We start from the raw sequence: 22,786 nt of genomic DNA on the forward strand, positions 1-22,786 counted from the left end.
TTTATATGTGTTAATTTTATACAGAAGGCATTTCTATGATGTTTTGTACTTCTTATTTAAAGATAACATAGACACAGAAAGTTGCAAAATTGGGACATTCCCCCAGATTTTTCCAGTGGTGACATCTTACCTAACTGTAGTTTAATATCAAACCTGAATATTGACATTGGTACAGGACTCTTAATTAGATTACAGATCTTATTCAGGTGTCACCCTTTTTTCATGCTTTCTTAAAATGTATGCAGTTCTATGCAATTTTATTCCATGTATACATTCCTGCAATCATCACCAGAAATAAAGTACAGAACTACTCCAGCACCATAAAGAAATTTCCCCCTGCTATCCCATGTATTTACACTCCATGCATCCTCAAACACTAACCATTGTCCTCCAAAATTCTGTCCTTTTAAGAAAAATAACAGAATAATGATTGAGGTCCATCAAAGTTGTTGCATGTATCAATGGTTCATCCTTTTTTAAATTAATGAGTAGTGTTCCATTTTGTGAATACATCATAGTTTATTTAATCACAGAAAAACATCTGAGTTGTTTCCAGTTTTTTTGTAATTTACAGCCATTTGTGTGAACATACATTTTTAATTCTCTGTGATAATTGCCCAAGAGTATGATTGCTAGGTAATGTGCTCTAAGTACATGTTTAGTTTTATAAAAGGCTGCCAAACTATTTTTCAGTTTTGCATTCCCACTAGCAATGTAGGGGAGATCTGGTCTGTTTGCTTTGGCATCATCACTCTTTTTAAAATTATTATTTTATCTGTTCTACTAGATGCATAGTAATATCTCATTGTGGTCCTAATTTACATTTCCTTAATAGCCAATGGTGTTGAAAACCTATCTTATGAGTTTATGTGCCCACTGTATCTCCTTTGTGGTGAAATGTCTCTTCATGTCTCACCAACTTCTATTTGGACTTCTTTTAAGTGTTAAGTTTTCAGAGTTCTTTATATATTTTAGATATTCCATTTTATTTGTGATAAACATTAGCCTAATATACAGCAGCTAAGTATCAGTAAACTATCATGAAAAAAATGATACACATAAAAATAAAATTAATTTATGAATAAAGTAATTAGTTCTTGCTGTACTACATAATTCATGTTCTTTATACAAGTGACTGATTGTGTGAATGATCTATTTTGATCAAATTGAAATGGATATATCTTCCTCACTAAATGAAGAAATTTCCCTGAAGAAGGCTGTTAAAATTTGACTGCCAATAGTTCATATGCTTAAGCTTTATTATCTTTATTTATTATTTATCATCTTGAAAATATTTTTATAGATCATGCCCTGTGCCAGGCAAAAANAAAACAAGTAAATACATAACGGTGAGGAAAAAAGAGAAACAGGTAAACATGTTATAGTGTCAAATATCACACTTTAAGTGGAAAAATGCATAACTAAAGTAAAAATTAAATTGGCTCAAAACATATTTTCACATTTGCTTTTATACATTTCTATGATGTGAAATATTTATTTTAATAAGAGATTTCTCTAAAAATCAGAACAGGTTTAAGGTTGGTTTAAGTGAAATAATTCTCCAAAGCTGGAAATAATTTCTTACTCTCCGAACATCTCTTATTTTACATCTAAAATTCTACTCTTAGAGATTTAGTATAATTTATTAAATTACAATATCTTTGGGAGATACGGTAGCACATTTAAGTTTTGACAATCAGTGCTTTGCGGTATGAGTGTGAATAAATTCAGCAGCATCTTTTATCACAGGTAGGATGAGGAAGAAGTGTAAAAGTATCATAAGAAAATAGATAGCTGGGATATGTGTGGCAGCAAGGTGGAAACATGAAATTTTAGGGTGCTGAGGATAAAATGTTATCTTTTAATGTAGAACCATAACTTTGTAGACGATAGAGCATATAACATAATGAAAAGACTAGCTAAAAAACATTTTTTACCTCCTATACTTACCTTACAGATAGCAACAAAAAAACTATAGCAACACATCCCTTCAAGTGCTCTTTCCAAAGATAGATCTGGTGGCAAAGAACATTGGGAGTCTGACGGAGGATAGGGCAAGCAAGTTCTGGGAAGCTGACTTTCCACACTTAATTCCTATTGGTTATAATCTTATTCATTCAGACCCTGCTTGTAGGAACTTGAGGAAATCTGTATGGATTCTGACATTTATTGAATAGGTTATATAATAAAACATGTCATTTGATTAGGTGAAGAGAATAGATATGGTAAGCAGAACCTGGATTCTAATTTCAAATTCCAGATTACATAATGGTAGAGTATTATCACTTTTATGTGCACTTAAGTCATGGATACAAATAATTAAAATGGAATATTACATGAAGCATTAGTGGCCATAGACCATTGAAAAACTCATCGCTTAGGCAAGATAACTCAATTTCTGAAATAGTTAGCATTTAAATAAATATAAAAATACAATTCAGTACATTATTATGAGCTAACTTGTTTGTATTTCCAAGAACTAATGATTCTCCATCACTCCACTTTGCCTAAAAAACAGAAAACCTCACTTTTGTCCATTACGGTGGATCACTGAATTTTATACTTTGTATTTTATACACTTTAAAAATTTCTTGTAACACATACCCTTTTTAGGGGGCAGAGTGAGAAACGCTAAGAAACAAACTTAAATCTGTGTATTTTTAGCAATGATGGAAAATATGCCTTACCTGATTCTAAAGTAGTAACAATCACTTCAGTACTTGACTTTCCTTCTACATATGCAGCACTTATGTTTCCAGTGAAAGCCGTGATCACCACGGAATACCTTGTGAATATTTTCAAATCTTTAATTTCTATGGTCTTATTTTCTTCATTTGACTTGACGAAGGAAATATTAAATTCATCACTATCTACCTATAGGAAAAAATAGCTAGTATTAAAGGAAGCAGTATTTGAGATCCAAATCACCAAACATAATAATACAAAGCTACATGTGGTGTATGTATCTGGCCAAGATTTAAATTACTTTTTCCTATAGTCAGATTGTCCTGGGAAATCTAAAATGCTACTTTGTTTCTTTATAAGCAATTATTTCAACAATTGAAAGTAGAAGAAAAAAAATCAATCAACCAACCACAAGTAATCAACCCATCCAGTGAACGAGTATCGTCTTGTGTCAATGAAACTCTACTTTCTACTCCAATGTTTTATAGGAGAAAGAATGTAGGATTTGGTAATTACCCATTAAGGGTTCAAATCCCAATTTCGTCACATAATAGTTTCTGTAGCATTTGACAAGGCACTTATGTTCTCTGGGTCTTACTTTCTCTGTATGTAAAATTGGAGTAATAATATCTACACTTTTTTGTTGATATTTAGAAAAATAGATCTGAGGAAGCTGGCACAGAGATTTTGATATTTTTTTGACCATGATCTACAAAAAAAGGAAACACAGGGGCACCTGGGTGGCTCAGTCAGTTAAGCATCTGACTTCAGCTTAGGTCATGATCTCACAGTTCATGGGTTTGAGTCCCACGTTGGGCTCTATGCGGACAACTCAGAGCCTAGAATCTGCTTCAGATTTTATGTACACATACATACTTCTTTATCACTTAAAAATAATTTTGAGAAAATACAACTACTTTCTGAAATGCACTTTGATATTTTTTGCTCTTTAAATTTTATTCCAGTTCATTTAAAAAGTTTTAATCATGATGGAAGTTTGAAAAATTCCCATCTAGCACTCTGCATGGCACTGGATAAGGCCTCAATTAATTTTGGGTGTTGTAATTATTAGATGTGCAAAAATGAGCATCCTTAGGTGTATTAAATACAGCTGTATAGTGTGTTCAAACATACTGTGTCTTTGATGGAGAGTATGGTCTCGTCACTGCAGCTATTAAACATAGCTAAAATTTTTAGCATTAAAAAGAAAGGCCTTTCCTGAAAATGAACATCAGAAAATTTCAAATCCTATAATCCATGCTAATCTCATTGGAGCACTTAAAACATTGTGTACACTGTTCCCATTACTAGGTTCATTTTCAACTTGAGTCTCCCTTGTAATTTTTGTTCAAAATATTCTTCAAATGCCCTTTTCTAAGAGATTTTGTTTTAACTTAAAGAAGGTGTTGCAAAAGGCTAATAAATGTGTATTGCAAAGTCAAATAGATTGTTCCCACCTCAGACAGAGCATCAAAGGAAGATGCCACTCTTCTATAAAGTGTCAGAAAACAAGTCAACATAGCAGTACCATTGACCAAGTGCATGTACTCATTGGTAGAAAGTGTGTATGATTCAGTTAGCTGTCAATATTTAAACATCACATAAAATCCTTCCTTAAGACTAGGCTTATATTCATGCTGGGTAACAATTACCTAGAGATGAGTGATAGTTGACTTCTGTAATGGGACGTAAATGTCCAGTTCATCATTGCCTCACCCAACTGGCTTCATTTTGACTGCTCATTTACGTTGCTTGGCTGACCACTATACCTATTTGAACTCTGATTTTATAGAGTTAAGGTGAATTTCTCAAGATTCCATAGTTATTTAGTAGCTGAGATGGGATTTTCTTCCAAGTCTTTCAAGAATCCAGAACTCTCTACACTACTACACTGGGCCTAATCAGATAAAAGTAAAATTAAACAATTCCAATGTCTTCCATTAAAACAGTGGATAATAAATACTGAGTAGTAAAAATATGACATAACATGACTGTGATCTACTACATCTTAAAAACCACTGAATAAAATCCAAAAAGAAAGTTGGTTCCTCACAGAATGTACCAAAATTCATTATCTTTCTTCACTAAACCTACTCTTTGTTATTGTTAATCATTAATGATCCACTTACCCAGGACTGAAACCTCACAGCTTTTGACTCATTGTTCTCCTTCCATCAATTCCAAGATTATTTGCTCATGTTATATTTCATCATCAATTATTACTATGAAATGCATCCCATCATTTTGCAGTGTGACATATAAGCAATGTCAGTTATTAAACTCTGGTTCTATTTTCTTTCCTCTTCCTGCCCCATTTGCACCCTTCCCCACCTGCTACACCTCTTTTCATTCCACAATCAATTTAACCTGCTCTGTGAATCTCCCCTGTATTGTATGGTCCTCATAACAAGAATTTTAATAACTTTGCTAGTTTATATTCCAAAACAACCTCAGCATACTTCATACTCTATACTTAGAGTATAATTAGCTGTTTATATTCTGGTGTCTCCCACTACAGTGTGAGCTACTTGAGAGCAGAGCTCTATGTTTTGCATCTTTGTTTTGATGAATAGAAACAATAAATATTTGTTATTTTGAAAAAATAAAGGGAACAATGAACAAAGGACTATAAAATGCATTAATTTCCAGTAGTACCACCCAGGGTGATATCTGGACCATAAATCGTAAAGATTGCCCATTTTTGCTTCATTTAAGTCTCTTAGGAAAAGAGTTTTATGTCACTGTGGCTAGAATTTGGCAAAGGCCAGGCTATAGTGTAAGTCCTCAATTCAGTGATATGTGTTTTTCCCTGGCATAGAAGTCAATGATTTTTGAAGGTAGATAATTATATATCCATGAAATGAGCTTCATAAAAGCTCTACAAAGACAGTGACCACATGAAAATTGTTCACTTATATGTATCCAACACTTAGCACAATGCTGGAATGTTGGATGTATTTAAAAGTATGTGTTGAAAGAAGAAAGGAAAGAAGGAACTAAATGCTTAGTTCCAAGAATCCCAGGGACACTATGAAGTGCTAAGATCTGTTTGAATTCTTGCTCTCTTTGACTCAAAAGGTTTGGATGAGCATAAATTTCAACTTGGCATATTTTATTTGCTATTCGATGGTTTTTCCTTTCTCCTGTCATGCCACTATCTGCTGGTTTTAGCCAGGTCTTAACTATTGGCGAAATTCTAATTTCTGTGCCTCAATTCCCCTTTATGCAAAATGAAGATAATATATTTATATCAAAATGTTAGACAAGATAAGGTAATGCTATAGAGAGGATACTGTGTAACTGATATAAAATAAGCAATTATAATGTTACACATTCTTTCTCTTGCTCATTTTTAATATCAACAAGAATATGAAGAGAATAAAGCTATAAATCATTTTTAAGAAAATGTTTTGTTTTCCCTTCCTCTAAGCACAACCAGGAGAGAATTGCTTTCAGTAATAAGGTGTCTTCTATTTGATTGAACACTGTGTTATCATTTTATAATTTGCTCTTAATACATAGTCCCAGAGCATTTGTCATGCATGCTGATTACTTTGGGCTAATTACAAAATGAAAGTCTTCACAAATATGCTCTAAAAAGGAAATGTAAATAGAAGACTGAAAGGGAGAACAAATGCACCAATACTCCCTTAAATTTTCTTGTAATCATGACAGGTCTTTTGAAATAGAAGCATTTCCATTTTAGAAATAACATAAAGACATAAGAAAATTATAAAAGTTAAACAAAAGCTAGGTAGAGATAGAGAAGAAAGGGTTAGAATCCCCCATAAATTACCTGACTTAGGGCATTAGAAGCCACCAGAAAAGAGAGAGGTCGCCAGGCCCAGTGAAACCCAAGCAGGGTGCCAACTCAGTGTTCCCAACCCTCATCCTACCTAACAACTCTGCATGATTCACATTGTTGATCACTCTGTTTTAAGAGAAAGGCTTGACTCTCATTCTTGGGAGTCCTTCTCTCTGGATGGCTACTCTAGTCTGCTGCCTTCAGTGACCTCCGGTTTAAGTGTCTGTCTTCCCCAGGATTTGATCCTCAGGTTAGCTCTTACAGAAGAGGTTCTTACTACATGTTCCATATTTAATCTCATGTCTTCCTATCATTTCAGCTATCATCCAAATACCAACACCTCCCAAATCTCCAAATTCAGGTTTCCTCTCCTGACCTCCAGATTTACATGTAATACTGCTAAGGGGTATCTCACCTGGAGGTCTCCCAGGCATCTCAAACTCAGTGCATCTAATACTGAATTCATTCCTTTCTTCTAAAAATTTCTCTCTTGTCACAATTTTCCAAATCATATATCTTAAAGTCATCCTCAATTATTCTTTTTACTCACCAGGCACTGATTGTTTTCACCAGATCCTGTAGATTTAAATTATTTTTCATTCTGTTGCCTAGCTATATTTTCTCTGTCCTTATCTTTTCTTACCCAGTTACTCTAGTAGCTTCTTGTCTCCTTGCCTAATTTTTTACTAAGATTCCTTTATCCTCTGCAGTGCAACCATACTGATCCTATAAAATGGAAATCTATATCCCAACACTGCTTTAATTCCTCAATTGACACTCCACTGCCCTTACAAAATCCAAACTCTGTTATATGTTATTCAGCCGGCCTCCTGATCCAGCTTCTTCTCTCAGTACTTTTCTTGACTGCTTTTGATTCCTGAACTACTTGCTTTTCCTTGAATGAGTCTTAACTTTCCATACTTTTATTACCATTTCCTTTTCATGATCTGCTTCAAGTATTTTTCAGAATTAAGCTCTGAGGTTACCTTATTTGGGAACTATTTCTCTTAATGTCTTCTCTCTTCTTCACCTTTTGTATTATGAGGTTTTTTCACTGTATTTTTTAAAATATGGAATGATTCATAAATTTGCAGATCATCCTTGCACAGGGGCCATGCTAATTGTATCATTACAATTTTAATGTACATATGCTGTTGAAGCAAGTACTTTTTCCACTGTATTATTAATTATGTATTATTATTTTAACCATTGTATTATTAATTTAACCATTTGTTTATATATATCTATATCCTAAGGATAAGTATAATGATAATCGTTCTAATAATTCTTTATGTGTATTTTTGGATCCTTACTATGTGTCAAACAATGTTTAAAGTTCTTCATGCATATTTTTTAATTAATCCTCACAAAATCTTCATACCCTGGGTATTATTATTTATCTCTATTTTACAGATGTGTACAGTGAAGTACACACAAATTGTTTGCCTAGGTATATGCTCTAGTATATGCTTGGGGTCTAACAGAGCTAGAATTACAATTCAAATAGTCTGGTTCCAAAATGTATGTTCTTAATCATTCTCTATGCCGCCTTTTGCGGAAGGTAAGACACACCTTACCGATTTGACATCGATCAGATAGAATGTTGGTCCAGTAATGGTAGCAGGTTCACTCCAGCTGATGTTGATGCTAAAAGGTGATGTTGCCACTACATACACATTTTCAGGAGGACCATCTGGAGCTATCGAAATACAAAATCAATGACCCTGTGACATTTGAATTAGTATTTGCTACAATAACAGAAAAGGCCATGAAAAAAAAGGATAGTGGTAATGAATTAATTATACATTAATTTGTAGTTCATAGCATATTAAGGGCTTTGGCAACATAGTTACTATACACAAAACACTTCCACATGAGAGAGAAATGATCATAAATATATTATTTTTAAACTCAAAATAATATCTTGAAATGTAAGTCTTACTATTGCAAAATAAATCTTTTCAAATAAAAGTTTTTATTTAAAAATAGATCACTTAAGAATGTTGTTTTAGAGGGGCGCCTGGGTGACTCAGTCAGTTAAGAGCCCAACTTCAGCTCAGGTCATGATCTCATGGTTAGTGAGTTCGAGCCCTGCGTCAGGCTCTGTGCTGACAGCTAGCTCAGAGCCTGGAGCCTGCTTCAGATTCTGTATCTCCCTCTCTCTCTGACCTTCCCCTGCTCACGCTTCTCTCCCTCTCTCTCAGAAATAAATAAAAACATTTAAAAAATTTTTAAAAAAGAATGTTGTTTTAGGAAAACCTGAAGAAACATGTTTGACTACAGAAAAGTGAAACTGGCACAAGGGAATTTTATTTAAAATTGAGTTGCATTTATTGTTTTCACTGAGGGAGTAACATAGGAAATAGGTTATACCACTGATATTATCACAAATGTAAACATTTCCTGCATTCAATATGATTCCAAACAAATTCTTTAATTTGTTCTATTTTTATTACTGTTGCTTTTTTTTTATCAAGAGTGCAAAACAAGTGATAATATTTTAAAGAACTGACTACTGAAACCCTTGTGTGAATTTTCAATTTGTGAACTGCTAGGAACTGGGAGGGTTAAGAAAGATTTGGTCACACTTGATGGGACAGACATTGAACTAGGAACACTGTTGTGCATCTCTCTGCCCTCCTATGGTCCCTTGTCAATTTTTAGGACATTAAGTGATGGGAGATAAGTATTTCACAGTATTTTTGATTTTTAATCCTCATGAACAAACATTACTGAACAAATATTATTCCACAGATCCTGAGAAGGTATAAAGAAAAGATAAAATATTCCTTTCCTCGAATAATTTATAAGAGCAAAATTGTGTTATCTTGGTCAAACAACAAAATTTCTGGATTGCAGTTTCCTTCTCAGATGCATATTTCATAGTGTTTTTAAAGAATCATAAATTCAAAATGTGTGAAAGTGGCCAGTTAGTTTACTCTTTGGCACATCATTGTCAATTAATATAATATATTATAATAAATGGCAAAGTTAAGATAAAGAATAACTAAATGACTAATATATTGTCAATTAATACAATATATTATAATAAAGGGCAAAGTTAAGATAAAGAAATATGAAGAATCTACTATGAGAGGGCAAAGTGTGAAGTGGTGAGTACAGATGGAGGAGGGAGTCTAGGTAAAGTTGCACAGAGAAGATGGGAATTGAATAGGCTTTGAAAGATGAGAAGGATTTCAATAATCAGAAGAGCAGGTTTAGGGGCCCTTCTTTGCTAAGAGGATCACAACCAAAGCCACAAAGACATAAACAGCAGGGTCCACAGACAGATAGAATTTTATCACTGTATAATTGCTTTCCTTGGTAATCTTATGTTTATTATTTTATACATTCAAAAATATTATCCTAGGAAAGGGTCCACACACTTCATCAGACTACTGAAGGAATCTATGGTACAAAAAAGATTCAGAATCTCTCAATTCAAGGAATACATATATTACAGAGAGGCTGGTGTTTGTGGAGGGATATAGTAGGGAACAAGCCTGAAGTAGTCCTTTGGGAACTAAGGTTATTACACTAAAGAATTTGAAGCTCATTCTTTAAATAATAGATTGTTACTGAAGGTATTTGAAAGAGGAATGATTTTTTCTAATGATTTAGGAAGAAACCTCAGGTAGTTATGAAAAAGGTAAGTGCTCTGAAGCACTGATCCCAGGGAGGCTATTTCCAAAAAGCCATATGAGACAGGATAAGATTCTAAAGTAGAATTAGTGGCATGAGGTATGGATAGGAAGAGATGACTCCCGGAGCTATTTAGAAAATTTAATTTAAAAAATTGTTTTTAAACTTGAGGCTGATTATATGCAGGTAAACACTGACAGAATATGTAGCAAAAACTAATTCATATGTTAATACCAGGAGAATGCTGATAGATTTCACACCAACAGCATATTCAGAAGCAGATACTGGTTTTGGCAGGGACAAGACCTTGGGAGGAGATAATAATTTTGGATTTCTATTCATTGAGTCTGAGACACTCACAAGGACTAAAATGCCTCACTGACAGTTTGAAGGAGAAGCCTAGACCTGGGAAGATAGGACCAGGTTGGAAAAGAAAAAAAATACACACATGTGTATATATATATATATATATATATTTTTACATTTCAGANATGAGTCACATGCTCTGAAGAGAGCCAAAAGGTGTATTTCAGTATCAGATAGTTATTCAAAATTTAAAAAGTAGTGACAATTCTTTAAACTATGAATGTTTCATTGGCACTTAGAATATGCTTCTGAGAGAGATTTTATGTGTGGTATTTAGGTACCTGACTCAGCCCATAAAAATATATTTTAGTAGTAGCATTAAAATATTTTAAAACAGTATTCAGATATAACAACAGAGGAATCTAGCAAACATAGCAAACCTGTACAGGGAAGTTTCTGTGGGAAAATGCCAAATGTATCCTTCCTACATGTATCTTTTCTGACCCTTGTGTAACACTGACTCTCTGAACGCTGACTCAGAGATCTAGTCCATATGGCCCAGGGAGGCAACCAGGGGAGAGAGTGCAGAAGGGATGCTTCAGGATTCAGAGATATGATGAGCTGCGAGGTGCTAATGATGATGACAGAACTGGGTACATGATTTCTCTGGTAACTAATGTGGAGAGATCCGGGAATCCCAGCACTAAAACACCGGTGTATCCTGAGATCTTCAGACTTTACTACTTGTAATTTTATGATCCTAGATTTCTGAAAACTGCTCAATTCTCAAATTGTAGCATAATTCATTTAGATAATTACACATAACAAGTGAGAACTGAGAGATCACCTGCCACCAGCATAATTAATTGCTTTTGGATGCCCTAACAGAATAACGTATTTCATCTTTAAATGTGACAACTCTCTTTCCCAAGCTCAATATTCCTTAGAAATGTTATGTCCACCTTAACAAGCAGCAACTTAACAAATAGCATCCCTGAATCTGTTTATTCACAATGTTAAATGAGGGGTGGATAGGCTTCAGGACAAGGTATACCATTGCTAATCATTACTGCATACTTTCCTCATGAAGAAATCTGCTTTGAAAAATATAAGATGGTTTACAGGTTTTGATGGCCTATCCTCTGCTTTTGACTCTGTAAAAGGGGATAAGCTAGACGTTAAGTACAAATTTATTAAGACATCTACTAATTAATAATCAATGTTTTTATTATTTAACATTTATTAATCTTTTTTTGCACAACCTGCCTTCCATGTCTATAAGATGCATTGTGGAAAGGAGTAATTTTCTCACAGGCAACAAATTTAAAGTATACCATTTTAAGAAAATATTTTAGGTTCCCTTTCTCAAAATTATTTACACCCAAATGTTCTGTTGGCTTTTGGATGAAATGTATACATTCATCCAACTACCAAATATTGATTGAGTACCTTCTTTGTGCAAGACACTGGGAAGACACAAAGCCTATAAAAGTGATGGAGGTAGTTGTGGACCTATCCATATAGAGCTTCTAGAATGTAACTGCTCTTCTTCACTAAAGAACAATTTACTGAACACCTACTACATGGCAGGCATTTTTGAAGTGTTGGTGATAGAGAAGAAAATCGAGATAAAAGTTCATAAAATCTCTGTTTTAGTGGAAGGAGATAAATAATATGTAAGTAAAGTATATACCATGTTAGGAAATGATATGCACCATGACAACAAATGAAGCAGGATAATGAGAATAGGGATGATGATGGGGAGTTACTTTTAAATATGGTGGTCAGGGCATGCCTCTCTAAGCAGGTGACATTAAAGCAAAGATTTGCAGGAGGTAAAGAAGTATGAGAATGTTTAAAGGAAGAGTGTCAGAGACAAAAGTATAGTTAATGCAAAGGCCCTGAGGCAGGATTTTGCCTGCTGTGCTCTAGGAATAACAAGGACTCCAGTGAGCCTGAAGCCAGGTCAGAATGAGAGTTAAAAGAGGAAATGGGGGCAGTCTTGTGGAGGGCTTTTAAGACCAGTGCCAGGGTCTATATAAGAACTGCTATATGGACAAAAAGACAATGCTATACCATAGTTTCATAGTTTAAAAGAACCTTGTAGATTTTGAAACTTAATATCTAACTCATACCAGAAAGATGGGTCAAATTTAATTAGATCAAAAGAGGAAATATTATCTCCAGAATCGAATTCATATGCCTCTATTAAGTATACCAATTCAATGGCTGTCATGACTAACCTTTAAGTCAAACTCATTCTAGCAGGCAGGCAAGATGGTACATTGTTGTTGCCCACACATCACAGACAGTTTACTGAGGATTTTCTGTGACTATGTTGATAGAAGCTTGTCTCTGGAAGTATTTCCAAGGAAATATGTTTGCATCTCCTGTGTTCTGTAATTTGGACCTTTTGGGTCTCAAGTGAGGAGAGATCCAAAACCATTTTCCAAGGGAAACCTTGGCTAGTCTTGCAAGTGAGCATGTCTGTAGAACAGCTCAGAAAGCAGTACTGAGGCCTTGCTTCAACTCTTGTCTTTCATAGTCAAATGTCAACCCTGCAATCATTCCTTAAATTCTAGTAATCAAACCCTCATCAGGGAGTGTCTGCTACCCCAAGCAGAGCTGAGAGGAAAATGACATTTAAAGAGCATTCATGGCACACAGTAATCACTTGGACTATTAAATATTTTCAGTTCTATACACTAATCAATAATTGTCAAAAGGCAAGTTATTTAGCCCCTCACGGAGCTGTGCTTTAATGACATTTTTTGAACTTTCCCCAAAGATTTTATTTTTTCTCTTTTTTAAGAAATCACCGCTCTAAACAGCGCTTGCATTTTCAGTAAATTTGATGAAATTGCCTGTTTTGTTACATAAGTGTTTCCAGGGTTGAATCCTGTGTGACAAATTTCTCTTAGAAGGTATTGTATCAATTTGTATTCATGTAGGATTAGAATATAATGGGATAAGAACTCCTAAATCTGACCTAAAAAAAAGTAAAAGTAAACACATACATAACTAAAGTGAGATAGGAACATACTATATGGATATGATATATAACTAATTACTTGTTTCATCTACATAAGGCAATTAAAGACACTCATTTAATTCATAGATAATTTAAGAAAAATATATAGAAAACCAAATTGCTAAAGTCAATTAAAAAACATCTAATTATATTAATGGTGTCCAAATATTATAGTGTACTTTCATGCATATATTTTCAGATTTCTTTTAAGTTTAATTTCTTTTGGAAATTGTCAAAATTCCAAAAATACATAATAAAATATATCCAGTATTTTTCACCTTTATTTCAGTGTGAATTAAACTATTATTAGAGTCACATAAGGGGGAATGCAAAATTACAATTATAAATGTCAACCACAAAAACCAAGGAAGTTTAAAGCACTGAAGGTATAGAGAGTTGAAAATATGCCAGTTTAAAAGCTTAGTAATGTATAAGCATCTTTGGGAGACTTTGTTTGTCTCCCCATAAACTGTCACATTCTGATTTAGGATTGTTTGTGAAATGAATCTAGTCAGTAATGGGCCAAGATATCACTATACCCTTTCTCTTATAAATCACAGCAATTTACTCAGTAGGAATGATCTATCTTTATTCTCTCATTCCCCATAATCCAATCACTTCCTCTCATAAGCACTTTTCCCCTGGTTTTCACAATAATGCATTTTCTGTAACTAACAACCATCATTTCCTGATTATCATGCTTCTATCCTTGCACAGGAATGTGGGTCTTATGTGGGTCAGGGTCATCTTTCCCATCCATCTGTGTCCCCATGCTAAGTGTGTTAGCTGAAAGGTGAGTCTGGATAGACCATCATTTTGCCTAGTACGTATAAGACTTGTAATGCCCCTAAGTCTATGTTTAGTTTAAGTTTGATTAAGAACCATATATTTTGGTGTGCCTAATACTATACTTTCAGAATAAGCACATTCAAAGGCTTGTTAGAACTTTGCCTTTTACAGATCCTTGAAAATTTAATGATGAAAAATGTAGAAAATACTGTGTATTTCTTAGTGTGCCATGCTTTAGTGACTTTCCTAAAAGAATAAACATAAATAAATAAATGATTTGACAACTCACAAGACAGAAAATCTTGAGCTCTGTACACATGTGATTTAAATTGTTTATCTACTTGAAGTTCAGCTTAAAGTTTATTTCAAGAGCCCACCCTTTAGGGTATATTGGTTTCAGGACTTGGTACAGTGGACCACCAGATTCCTAGCTACTGTCATCACTAAATGAGGGACTCCATTCTTTCTCAGCTTATACAAGTATTAGCCCCTAGGGCTGTGAATTCGCTTTGATTTTGCACACCTGGAAAACTTACCTTTAAGTTTTACATGTCTCTCAGGACTAGAGGAAATCTAATTGGCTGGATGGCTTAAGTAGATTCCTTGCATTTTAAATAATTCAGCTCATCAAGGGACCTAAAGAAGCTCAGCGATGAGACTGACTATATTTATGCAGGCCAAGAGCATCTCAGAGCACATCATACTGGTGACAATACCACACTAATCAGCTGCCCTTCCTTCATGTTGAATGTTTCTCTAAGCTCTAGGGATCTCATTGCCTACTATGGGACACTACGGCTGGTGTGTAAAATATTTCCTACCATTCCACAAGACCTTAATTTTGTTTTATAGTTAGATTTCCCAACAGCAAGATAGCATCACAAGGCAAATATTATCATCCTAAGAATCTGTCTAATCAGACTGTTTGATGAGTACTAAGAATGATTCATGGATGCTCATAGTATTAGACCTCACTGAATGACCATTTTCTGTGACATGTAATGAGTAATTTTCTGAGTCACTTTAGTCTGGTTTAAGTTGAAAAAAAAAAAACCAAATACATAAAATTCTCACTTCTAATACCAACCAGTCCAGGTAAGAATAAAAATATTCTAATAAAAAGATCCTGATGCTTTTAGGGTCAGATAATATGTCTTTTTTCTAGAATAGCATTATATCTACAAAATAACTTTCTACAACAGTTCTTAAAATATGGTCTCCATACAGGCAGCATCTATATTATCTGGGAAGTTTTAAGGAAAGTGCATTCTGCCATCATACCCCAGATTCCACCAAATCAGAAGGCTGGATAAGGATTAAATTATGGTTTTTGTGATGGCTAAGGAAGCAGTGGTGGAAGGCTTGGGATCTCGTGGTGATAGACGTGGAAATATGCATGTAGCCACACATACTCCCCAGAATGGTCTCCTCCGACCTTCCATTTATTCTGAATAAACTATGAAAAGATTTCTCCCTACTGTCATTCCCTCCCATTTCCAATGTCCCTAGAGTGCTAACAGGCCATTGTGTTCCATAAGAACACAAGAAAACATCATCAGTTCTATAGTAACTTGAAGCTCTGTGAAGGAACCACTTGGAATAATTCAGATGAGGCCATCACCTTAATGGAGTGTTGGGGCCAGGATAAATGTTCCTATTTTATCCTTCCCTTCATTGTATGCAGGAATAATCAGGGTAAGATAACTCAGATGGATCAGCAAAGAGACAAGGAACTAAAAGTGTAGTTTAAAGAAAAGTCCCATCCAATCTGTTTGGGAATGGAAATAGCTGGATTATATACTAAAAGCTTGTATAATAGCTCCAGGTCTGTTTTAGTCCCAGTTGTCAAAGTTAATAATATCACATAGGGATAATCCCTAAAATTTCTTTTCACTGTTTGTTTAGTGCTTTTGCTGAAAAAGACATTACATTTGTTTATACAAATGGAATTTCAAAATATTTTTATTTATATTCTGGAAAACTTGTTTAAAGTTTGGCAAAGTTTTTTAACATTAAATATAGAGTTGAAAGCTTTAATACACAGCTTAATTTTATATGCAGACTATTATTTCCTTTAAATTATGATTTCACCTGAATATCTTTTCTTTGTAATCCTACTTAGCACCTCTCTGCTTGTTTCTTGTGGTACTTTCATATCACCATGAGGCTTTACCCAAGTCCTAGTCAAGATCTAAGGGCACAGACTCTACCCTAGACATAACTGAAGTTCATGAATGAACCAATCTGTATAAAGTTTTTAGAACAGAACCAGCACATAACAAACACTTCATAGGCTATTATTGTCATTATCCTTAACTACCCAGTCAAGGGCTCTCAATTCAGTTACTGGGCCCAACCAAAAAGTGGCCTAAACTACTACATAGAGCAATTATATGATCTTTTCATATTTGAGAGTTTTCCTTACTCAAATCAGAGTTCTCCCCACCTCCTTAGTAAATGCAGAAGAAAATGAAGCTGAAGTTTTGTTGACCCAGGGCCTAATACTGAGGCAGACCTGAAATGAGATTAATGATTGAAAATCACAAAGAATTAAGTCTAAATTCATTCTTCTTTCTGAACTAAGAGAAAAAAGATTCTTCAGAAAGTCCAAATAAATATAATTCAACATGAGATTTGAAGTTTGAGATGAGAAAGTGAGAGAATTCATTTGAATATTTGGAAGATAAAATGCTAGCTATACTTAGGGGAAATAAATTTTTTTCTCAAATTTTTCTCATGATAACTGGTTTTTCCATAATATTAATGATTTAAAAATATCTGATGACCTTTATAACAGCCTTTGATTTTTACTGACTTTGCTGAGAAATATAGTCTATGGACTTATGTAATAGAATTTCAAAATATTTTTATTTAAACTCTGATAACTTGTTTAATAACCTACCAAAAGCTCTTCTGACTTAAATATATAGTGGAAAGCTCTAGTAAATTCTTTAATATTATATGGTCACTATTATGTCATTTAAATTATGATTTCATTCAAATATCCTTTCTTTGTAATCATACTTAGCAGCCCAAATTTAGACAATGTTCTCCTTTGTTTTCTTCCGGGACTCTCAATCTATTATGATCCCACCTTGCTAATTAAATTCACTAAGTTTAGTAGCTCAATTAATCATTTAGATACTGTTAGTGGTTCTAAAATAGGTATGTATTATTGTCTTTATTGTTTGAAATATTTCTCAATTTATTTCATTCATATTTCTTTCCTACATGTAGTAATCATACTTCCTATATTAATTAATAAGAGTTAAAATAAAAACAATATCAACAATATAAAATAGACCAGTTTTGTGAAATAAAAGAAGCTGAACAGTAAATATTTATTATTTACTGGGATAATTATTATCCCAGAAAATAATTATAAACTGGGATAATTTTAACTTTGGCTATAACTATGCAAGTATTTGAAAAATAAGTTATAGACCAAAAAAAATTGAAGAAAATAATTAACATGAACTACTTTGCAATGGAGAATTTTGACATTGAAAGACTTTCACATTAAGTCAAATGTCTTCCTTGAGTCTAAATGCCATATTCATTTAGTCTTAGATACTGAGTAGGCATGGAGGATAGAAACATATATAAGACATAATCACCCAGTCGTCTCTGCTTTTAAGGAGCTCAGAGTTCCACAAAAGAGAGAGAAAAACAATTATGAAGCAATATGTTCAATACTTTAGAAACAATTTTGAGATGTGCAAGTGGAAAGGGGAACTCACAGGCTTTGCAAAAGAGGTGTTTGGTGTGAAACAAAGAAAAGGAAGCTGTTCTCCAAAAAGAAGACAGGACAGTAAGAAAGAATACCAAAGATTCTGGAACACAAAAGAGATAGAGCAAGGCATGTATGGGAAATATAAGCAAAACCATAGATGATCTAATACAGCATACTAAAAAGTAAGATTTTTACACAACAGTAAAATAAAAAACTATCAAAGTTTTTATGTAGGGGAATAACATGGTCAGATAGGTATATTCCAAAGCTAGATTAAAGTGGACGGTAGAGAAAATGGGACCAGAAAGTCCATTTAGATAAGTTTTGTCATAATCTAGGAAATGAATTTTTTAAGTTTATTTATTTATTTTGAGAGAGAGATAGAAAGAGAGGGGGAATACTAAGCGGGACTCTGCATGGTTAGCAGAGAGCCTGATGGGGGTGGGGGTGGGGGGTCAATCTCATAAACTGTGAGATCATGACCTGAGCCAAAACCGAGTTAGATGCTTAACTGACTGAGCCACCCAGGTGCCCTTCTATGAAATGAATTTAGAGACCCTTAACAGAGAAAAGTAAATTTAAGAAATACTTAGAAGGTAAATTCAATGAGACTCAGGTATGGACTTGGGTGTATGGGATAGCTAGAAAGAATTAGGAATAATTCCTAGATGGCTGGCTTGAACAATTAAGTGAACAATGCTACAATGTACTGAAACAGGGAACACACAGGTAGGAAAGGTTTGCAGTGGGGCAGGGGCAGTGGTAGTGATGGGGTCTGACATGTCTGTGGAAACCTAAGCAGTCATACCAGTAACTTAAACTTACAGGTCTAGAAGAGAGATGTCCTCTTGAACTACACATTTGGGAGCCTCAGGCAACTAACTGAGAAGACTTTCAATAGCATCTAACCAATTTCACAGAAGTACAATCATCATGTCTAGAATAAATTATATTCATTTCCTCTAGTGTCAGCAGGTTAGAGCCATTCTAAAAATGCATTGCCACCAAATGGCTTCTTTATGTCATCCATTATATTTTCCCATTTATTTCTGGCTAACATCTCTTCTTGCCATTATATAATTGCTTCTTTATAGAAAGGATAATATCTACTTTTGTTATGATAGCACTTATCACATTATGAATACATTACACAATTTAGAATAAATTAAGAAAAATAATTGAATATATAGTAACTCAGTAACCATTTATTCTTTTTAATGTTAAGGAGTATTTTGCCCTCTACTTGGTTTTTCTTCTTTTTACATCATAAAGTTGCATTCCTTGGAAGCCTCTTTGATGAGGCATGTTTTGTTGAATTTTTTTTAACCTAACAGATGTTTGGGTAGTTAAAATTCCTCATGAGTATGGTATCCTGTGGTTTTCACAACCTAAGTGTTACCCCAGGAATTTTCCTTTCTTGCTGTCTTCCAGTCCTGGTGGTCTATAGGAGATGCACATTATGAGAGTCCCATTTCATTCCATACTAATTTCACACCCACACTCTTTTAAAGTTGTACATTTCCTCAGCATTATAAGTGCTTATTGTGTACCACGGAGATGTTTAACAGCTTTCCATTCTACATTCCTCCCATACACACAACTCAAATTGCTTTTGAGTATAAGGGTTAATCAGAAAAAAACATGAGTAAAATAATCTCAAAGACTTTAATGTTTCAAGTTAAATATTTCTGTCATTTGTAATTTTTGTGATTATGTTTGTATCTATACACACTCAGCATGAAGTAGAGAGTTAGGGCTATTATACAGATGACTTAAGGAGAAAAGCAATTTGGCTTCAATTATCTAGATCAGAGTATGTGGGAGAAAGAAATGTGAGCTTGAGTTGGCTGAATATTGTTTCCTTTATTCGCTCTGGTTTATAGTGGTAGATTCAGATTCAGAAAGTAACACAACTTAATGCTCAGTTTGCATTCTCACTTTCTTTGTGAACCTTCAACTTGGGTGCTCTTCTTTACAAGCTTAAAGAGAGTTAATATTACACATTTTCTTATTTTACAGGTCATTTTAGATCATTTTATATTATTTAGACTGGGTGGTCTAGAACTATTCAATTTTGAAAAGTTTTATAGCAAACTAGCCATCAATTTCTAGGTCCTTACCAAGAAAATCTAGGTTTTTATATAAGATTCTATTACTAAGTGCTTGGGTGCAACTCGATGCCATTAAAAATGTACATGTCTGAAATACTGATTTATACTAATTCATACTATTGTTTATTTAGTCTGTCTTATAATTGAGAGAAATTATTCATTTTCATAATTTATCTTCTTATATCATATTATGAAAGAACATAACACTTTTTTAAAAAATGATAGATAATACTAAAATTATTAATTTTTTCCATCCAGGTTACTTTTTATGTTTGCAAAATGTCTTTAATCCTTTTTACCTTAATATTCAGAATAAATACCTACTCTTTACTTACTTTTTATCTTAAAAAAGCATTACTGCTTTTCGAGATTTTGTTGCTTGACTATTTTATTCTTATATCATATGTTAGTTCACCATATACATTATCTGGCAATAATACCTGGAGTGTCTTTTGTCTTTCATATCAAATGTAATCTCAGGTGATGTCTCCTGGGCTTAATATAATAAATAAAACTTTTCTTTCAGTGTATAGTTATGAAATTCAGATATGTTATTATATAGATTATATAAACACACACACACTAAAAGCAACTAAAATTCCTAGCTTTACCTACTTTCTTATCTCTAAGTATGAATTTCTTTCTGTTTTCTAGTTAATTGTATTAGAATAGTCATTTCTTACCAAAATCAACAGGTTCAAAATAACCACATTTATTTAATAAACCCAAATAAAATTTTATTGTTCCATATTTTCTTTATAAATTATATATAAACATATATTATATATAACATTTAGAAAAATGTCTTTCTTTATTCCTGAGACTAAAAAAGAGTAACTAACTCATTTTCATCTTATAACTTACACAATTTCCCATTCCCATACATGTATGGATATTGAGATGAAAAGCTAGTAAGTTGGAAAATGCCAAGAAAAATCATATATCTGTTGTCACAAATTCTGAAATATATAAATCTTTTCACTTTTCTTTCTTAATTATGGTGGTAGAAAGGTGACTCTCTATGTATCCTCTGGAATTAAAATAGGAAATGTCTTTATTCTATTGATAAACAAGTAAGTAGAAAATCAGCTCTCGAGCATAAAGAGAAACAGGAAGGGAATAGTGGTAGTAGAGAAAACCTACTTATATATTGACAAATGTCTTCGTATCTAAGTGTTCTCTGGTGGCGAATTCAACTTGTGGCAATGAGATACTAGATCCAGAGGGAAGAAAAATACCAGATAAAAGACAAATTAGTGCTCCATAGAGAAGCACTCTGTGGATTAGGCATCAATTAAAGGCCTGGAAGCTGGTGTAAAAAAAAGCAAAGATTACTCTCCATTGCATCAAGAACTAACCAACCAACGAACCAACCAATCACCAATAGCAAAGGGAGGCATCCTGGTAAAACTAGGAAAATAATGCTATTTTAAAAAAATATAAAAAAGCTCACACTGCTTGTGAAAAGTTTGCAATATTCTATCATTATTCTTTTAGACCAAAATGAGCAAAATGTAGTAAGAAATTGAAAATGACTATATTCTAGTAAGTGAATCATAGATTTAAAAAAGGGAATAAGGAGAAGGAGGGACTAGAGTGGAAGCAATGATATTCAAATGGAAAAATTCCTAAGTTTTCACATTAAGAATGTGGGATTCTTTAAGAACTCAACTTCGCAGTTTCATTTACCAGATTCTGAATTAATCATACTAATTGTCATTTTATGTTAATTGAACATCTATCATGTCTGGAGTGCTTGAAGAGATGAGGCATGTAGAAAGCATATATATATATATACATATATATAGCTTTATATATATATATAGTTTTATATAGTTATATATATAGTTACATTTATTTATTTATTTATTTATTTATTTATTTATTTATTTCGAGAGAGGCAGAGAGCACGTGGAAGAGGAGCAGAGAGAGAGAGGGAGACACAGAAACCGAAGCAGGCTCCAGGCTCTGAGATGTCAGCACAGAGTCCGACACGGGGCTCAAACTCATGAACTGTGAGATCATGACCTGAGCCTAAGTCCAGCGCTTAAATGACTGAGCCACCCAGGTGCTCCATCAGAGTTATATTTGACACACATGCCCAATGATGTCAGTTGATCCAGTAAATATACCAATCTGGGTTCTAGGAAGGAATTGGAGCTGGAAATAGACATTTAAGAATATTTACTGTATCAGTAGACTTCAAAGCCATAGGACAGGATAAGTTTACTTCAAGGTAAGATCTCCTAAGGGTTGTGTGTTGAAACAGAAAAAGGTCAAATATAGATATCTGGGCTCTCCAACACCTAGATTTAAAAAAGAAAAGAAGAATGAGCAAAGGAGCCTGAGAAAGGGCTATCAGGGAAGATAGAAGAAAACCAGAAGGGAGGGTATTACAGAAGCCAAGAGTCAAAGTGCTACAAGGAGCAGAGGCTGGATGATTGTGTTGAAGGCTGAATTATTTGGATTCTATCTCTATGTTGCATTGCATTAACAAATATTGATTGGAAATTTACTATACAAACATTATGCCAGGTACTCCTGGGAAGAGTAAGAAGAGGCACAGTTAGGGACCTAAAAATAAAACTTCTAGATCAAAGTTTATTTCTCTGTCTATAAAGACCTACAACAGTATCTATTTATCACTTAAAATCTTTGTGTGCGGGGGGGGGGGGGGTTACTCT

The 22,786-nt window shown here is 33.8% G+C and overlaps 1 protein-coding gene and 1 pseudogene across 1 annotated transcript in view; both read right to left on the reverse strand.

Moving 5' to 3' along the window:
* Positions 1-22,786, reverse strand: part of PTPRQ (protein tyrosine phosphatase receptor type Q) — a 188,623-nt gene that overhangs the window by 61,642 nt on the left and 104,195 nt on the right. The window contains exons 27-28 of the mRNA XM_077770183.1: positions 8,068-8,189; positions 2,688-2,874 (exon numbers count right to left, since the gene is read on the reverse strand). Of these exons, the coding sequence (XP_077626309.1) occupies positions 2,688-2,874; positions 8,068-8,189 (309 nt within the window). The remainder of the gene's footprint in view (positions 1-2,687; positions 2,875-8,067; positions 8,190-22,786) is intronic.
* On the reverse strand, positions 7,555-7,655 carry LOC144236604 (U6 spliceosomal RNA; annotated as a pseudogene).

Source organism: Crocuta crocuta, unplaced genomic scaffold, assembly GCF_008692635.1.
Source record: "Crocuta crocuta isolate KB4526 unplaced genomic scaffold, BGI_CrCroc_1.0 scaffold317, whole genome shotgun sequence".
In the NCBI taxonomy this organism is placed as follows: domain Eukaryota; kingdom Metazoa; phylum Chordata; class Mammalia; order Carnivora; family Hyaenidae; genus Crocuta; species Crocuta crocuta.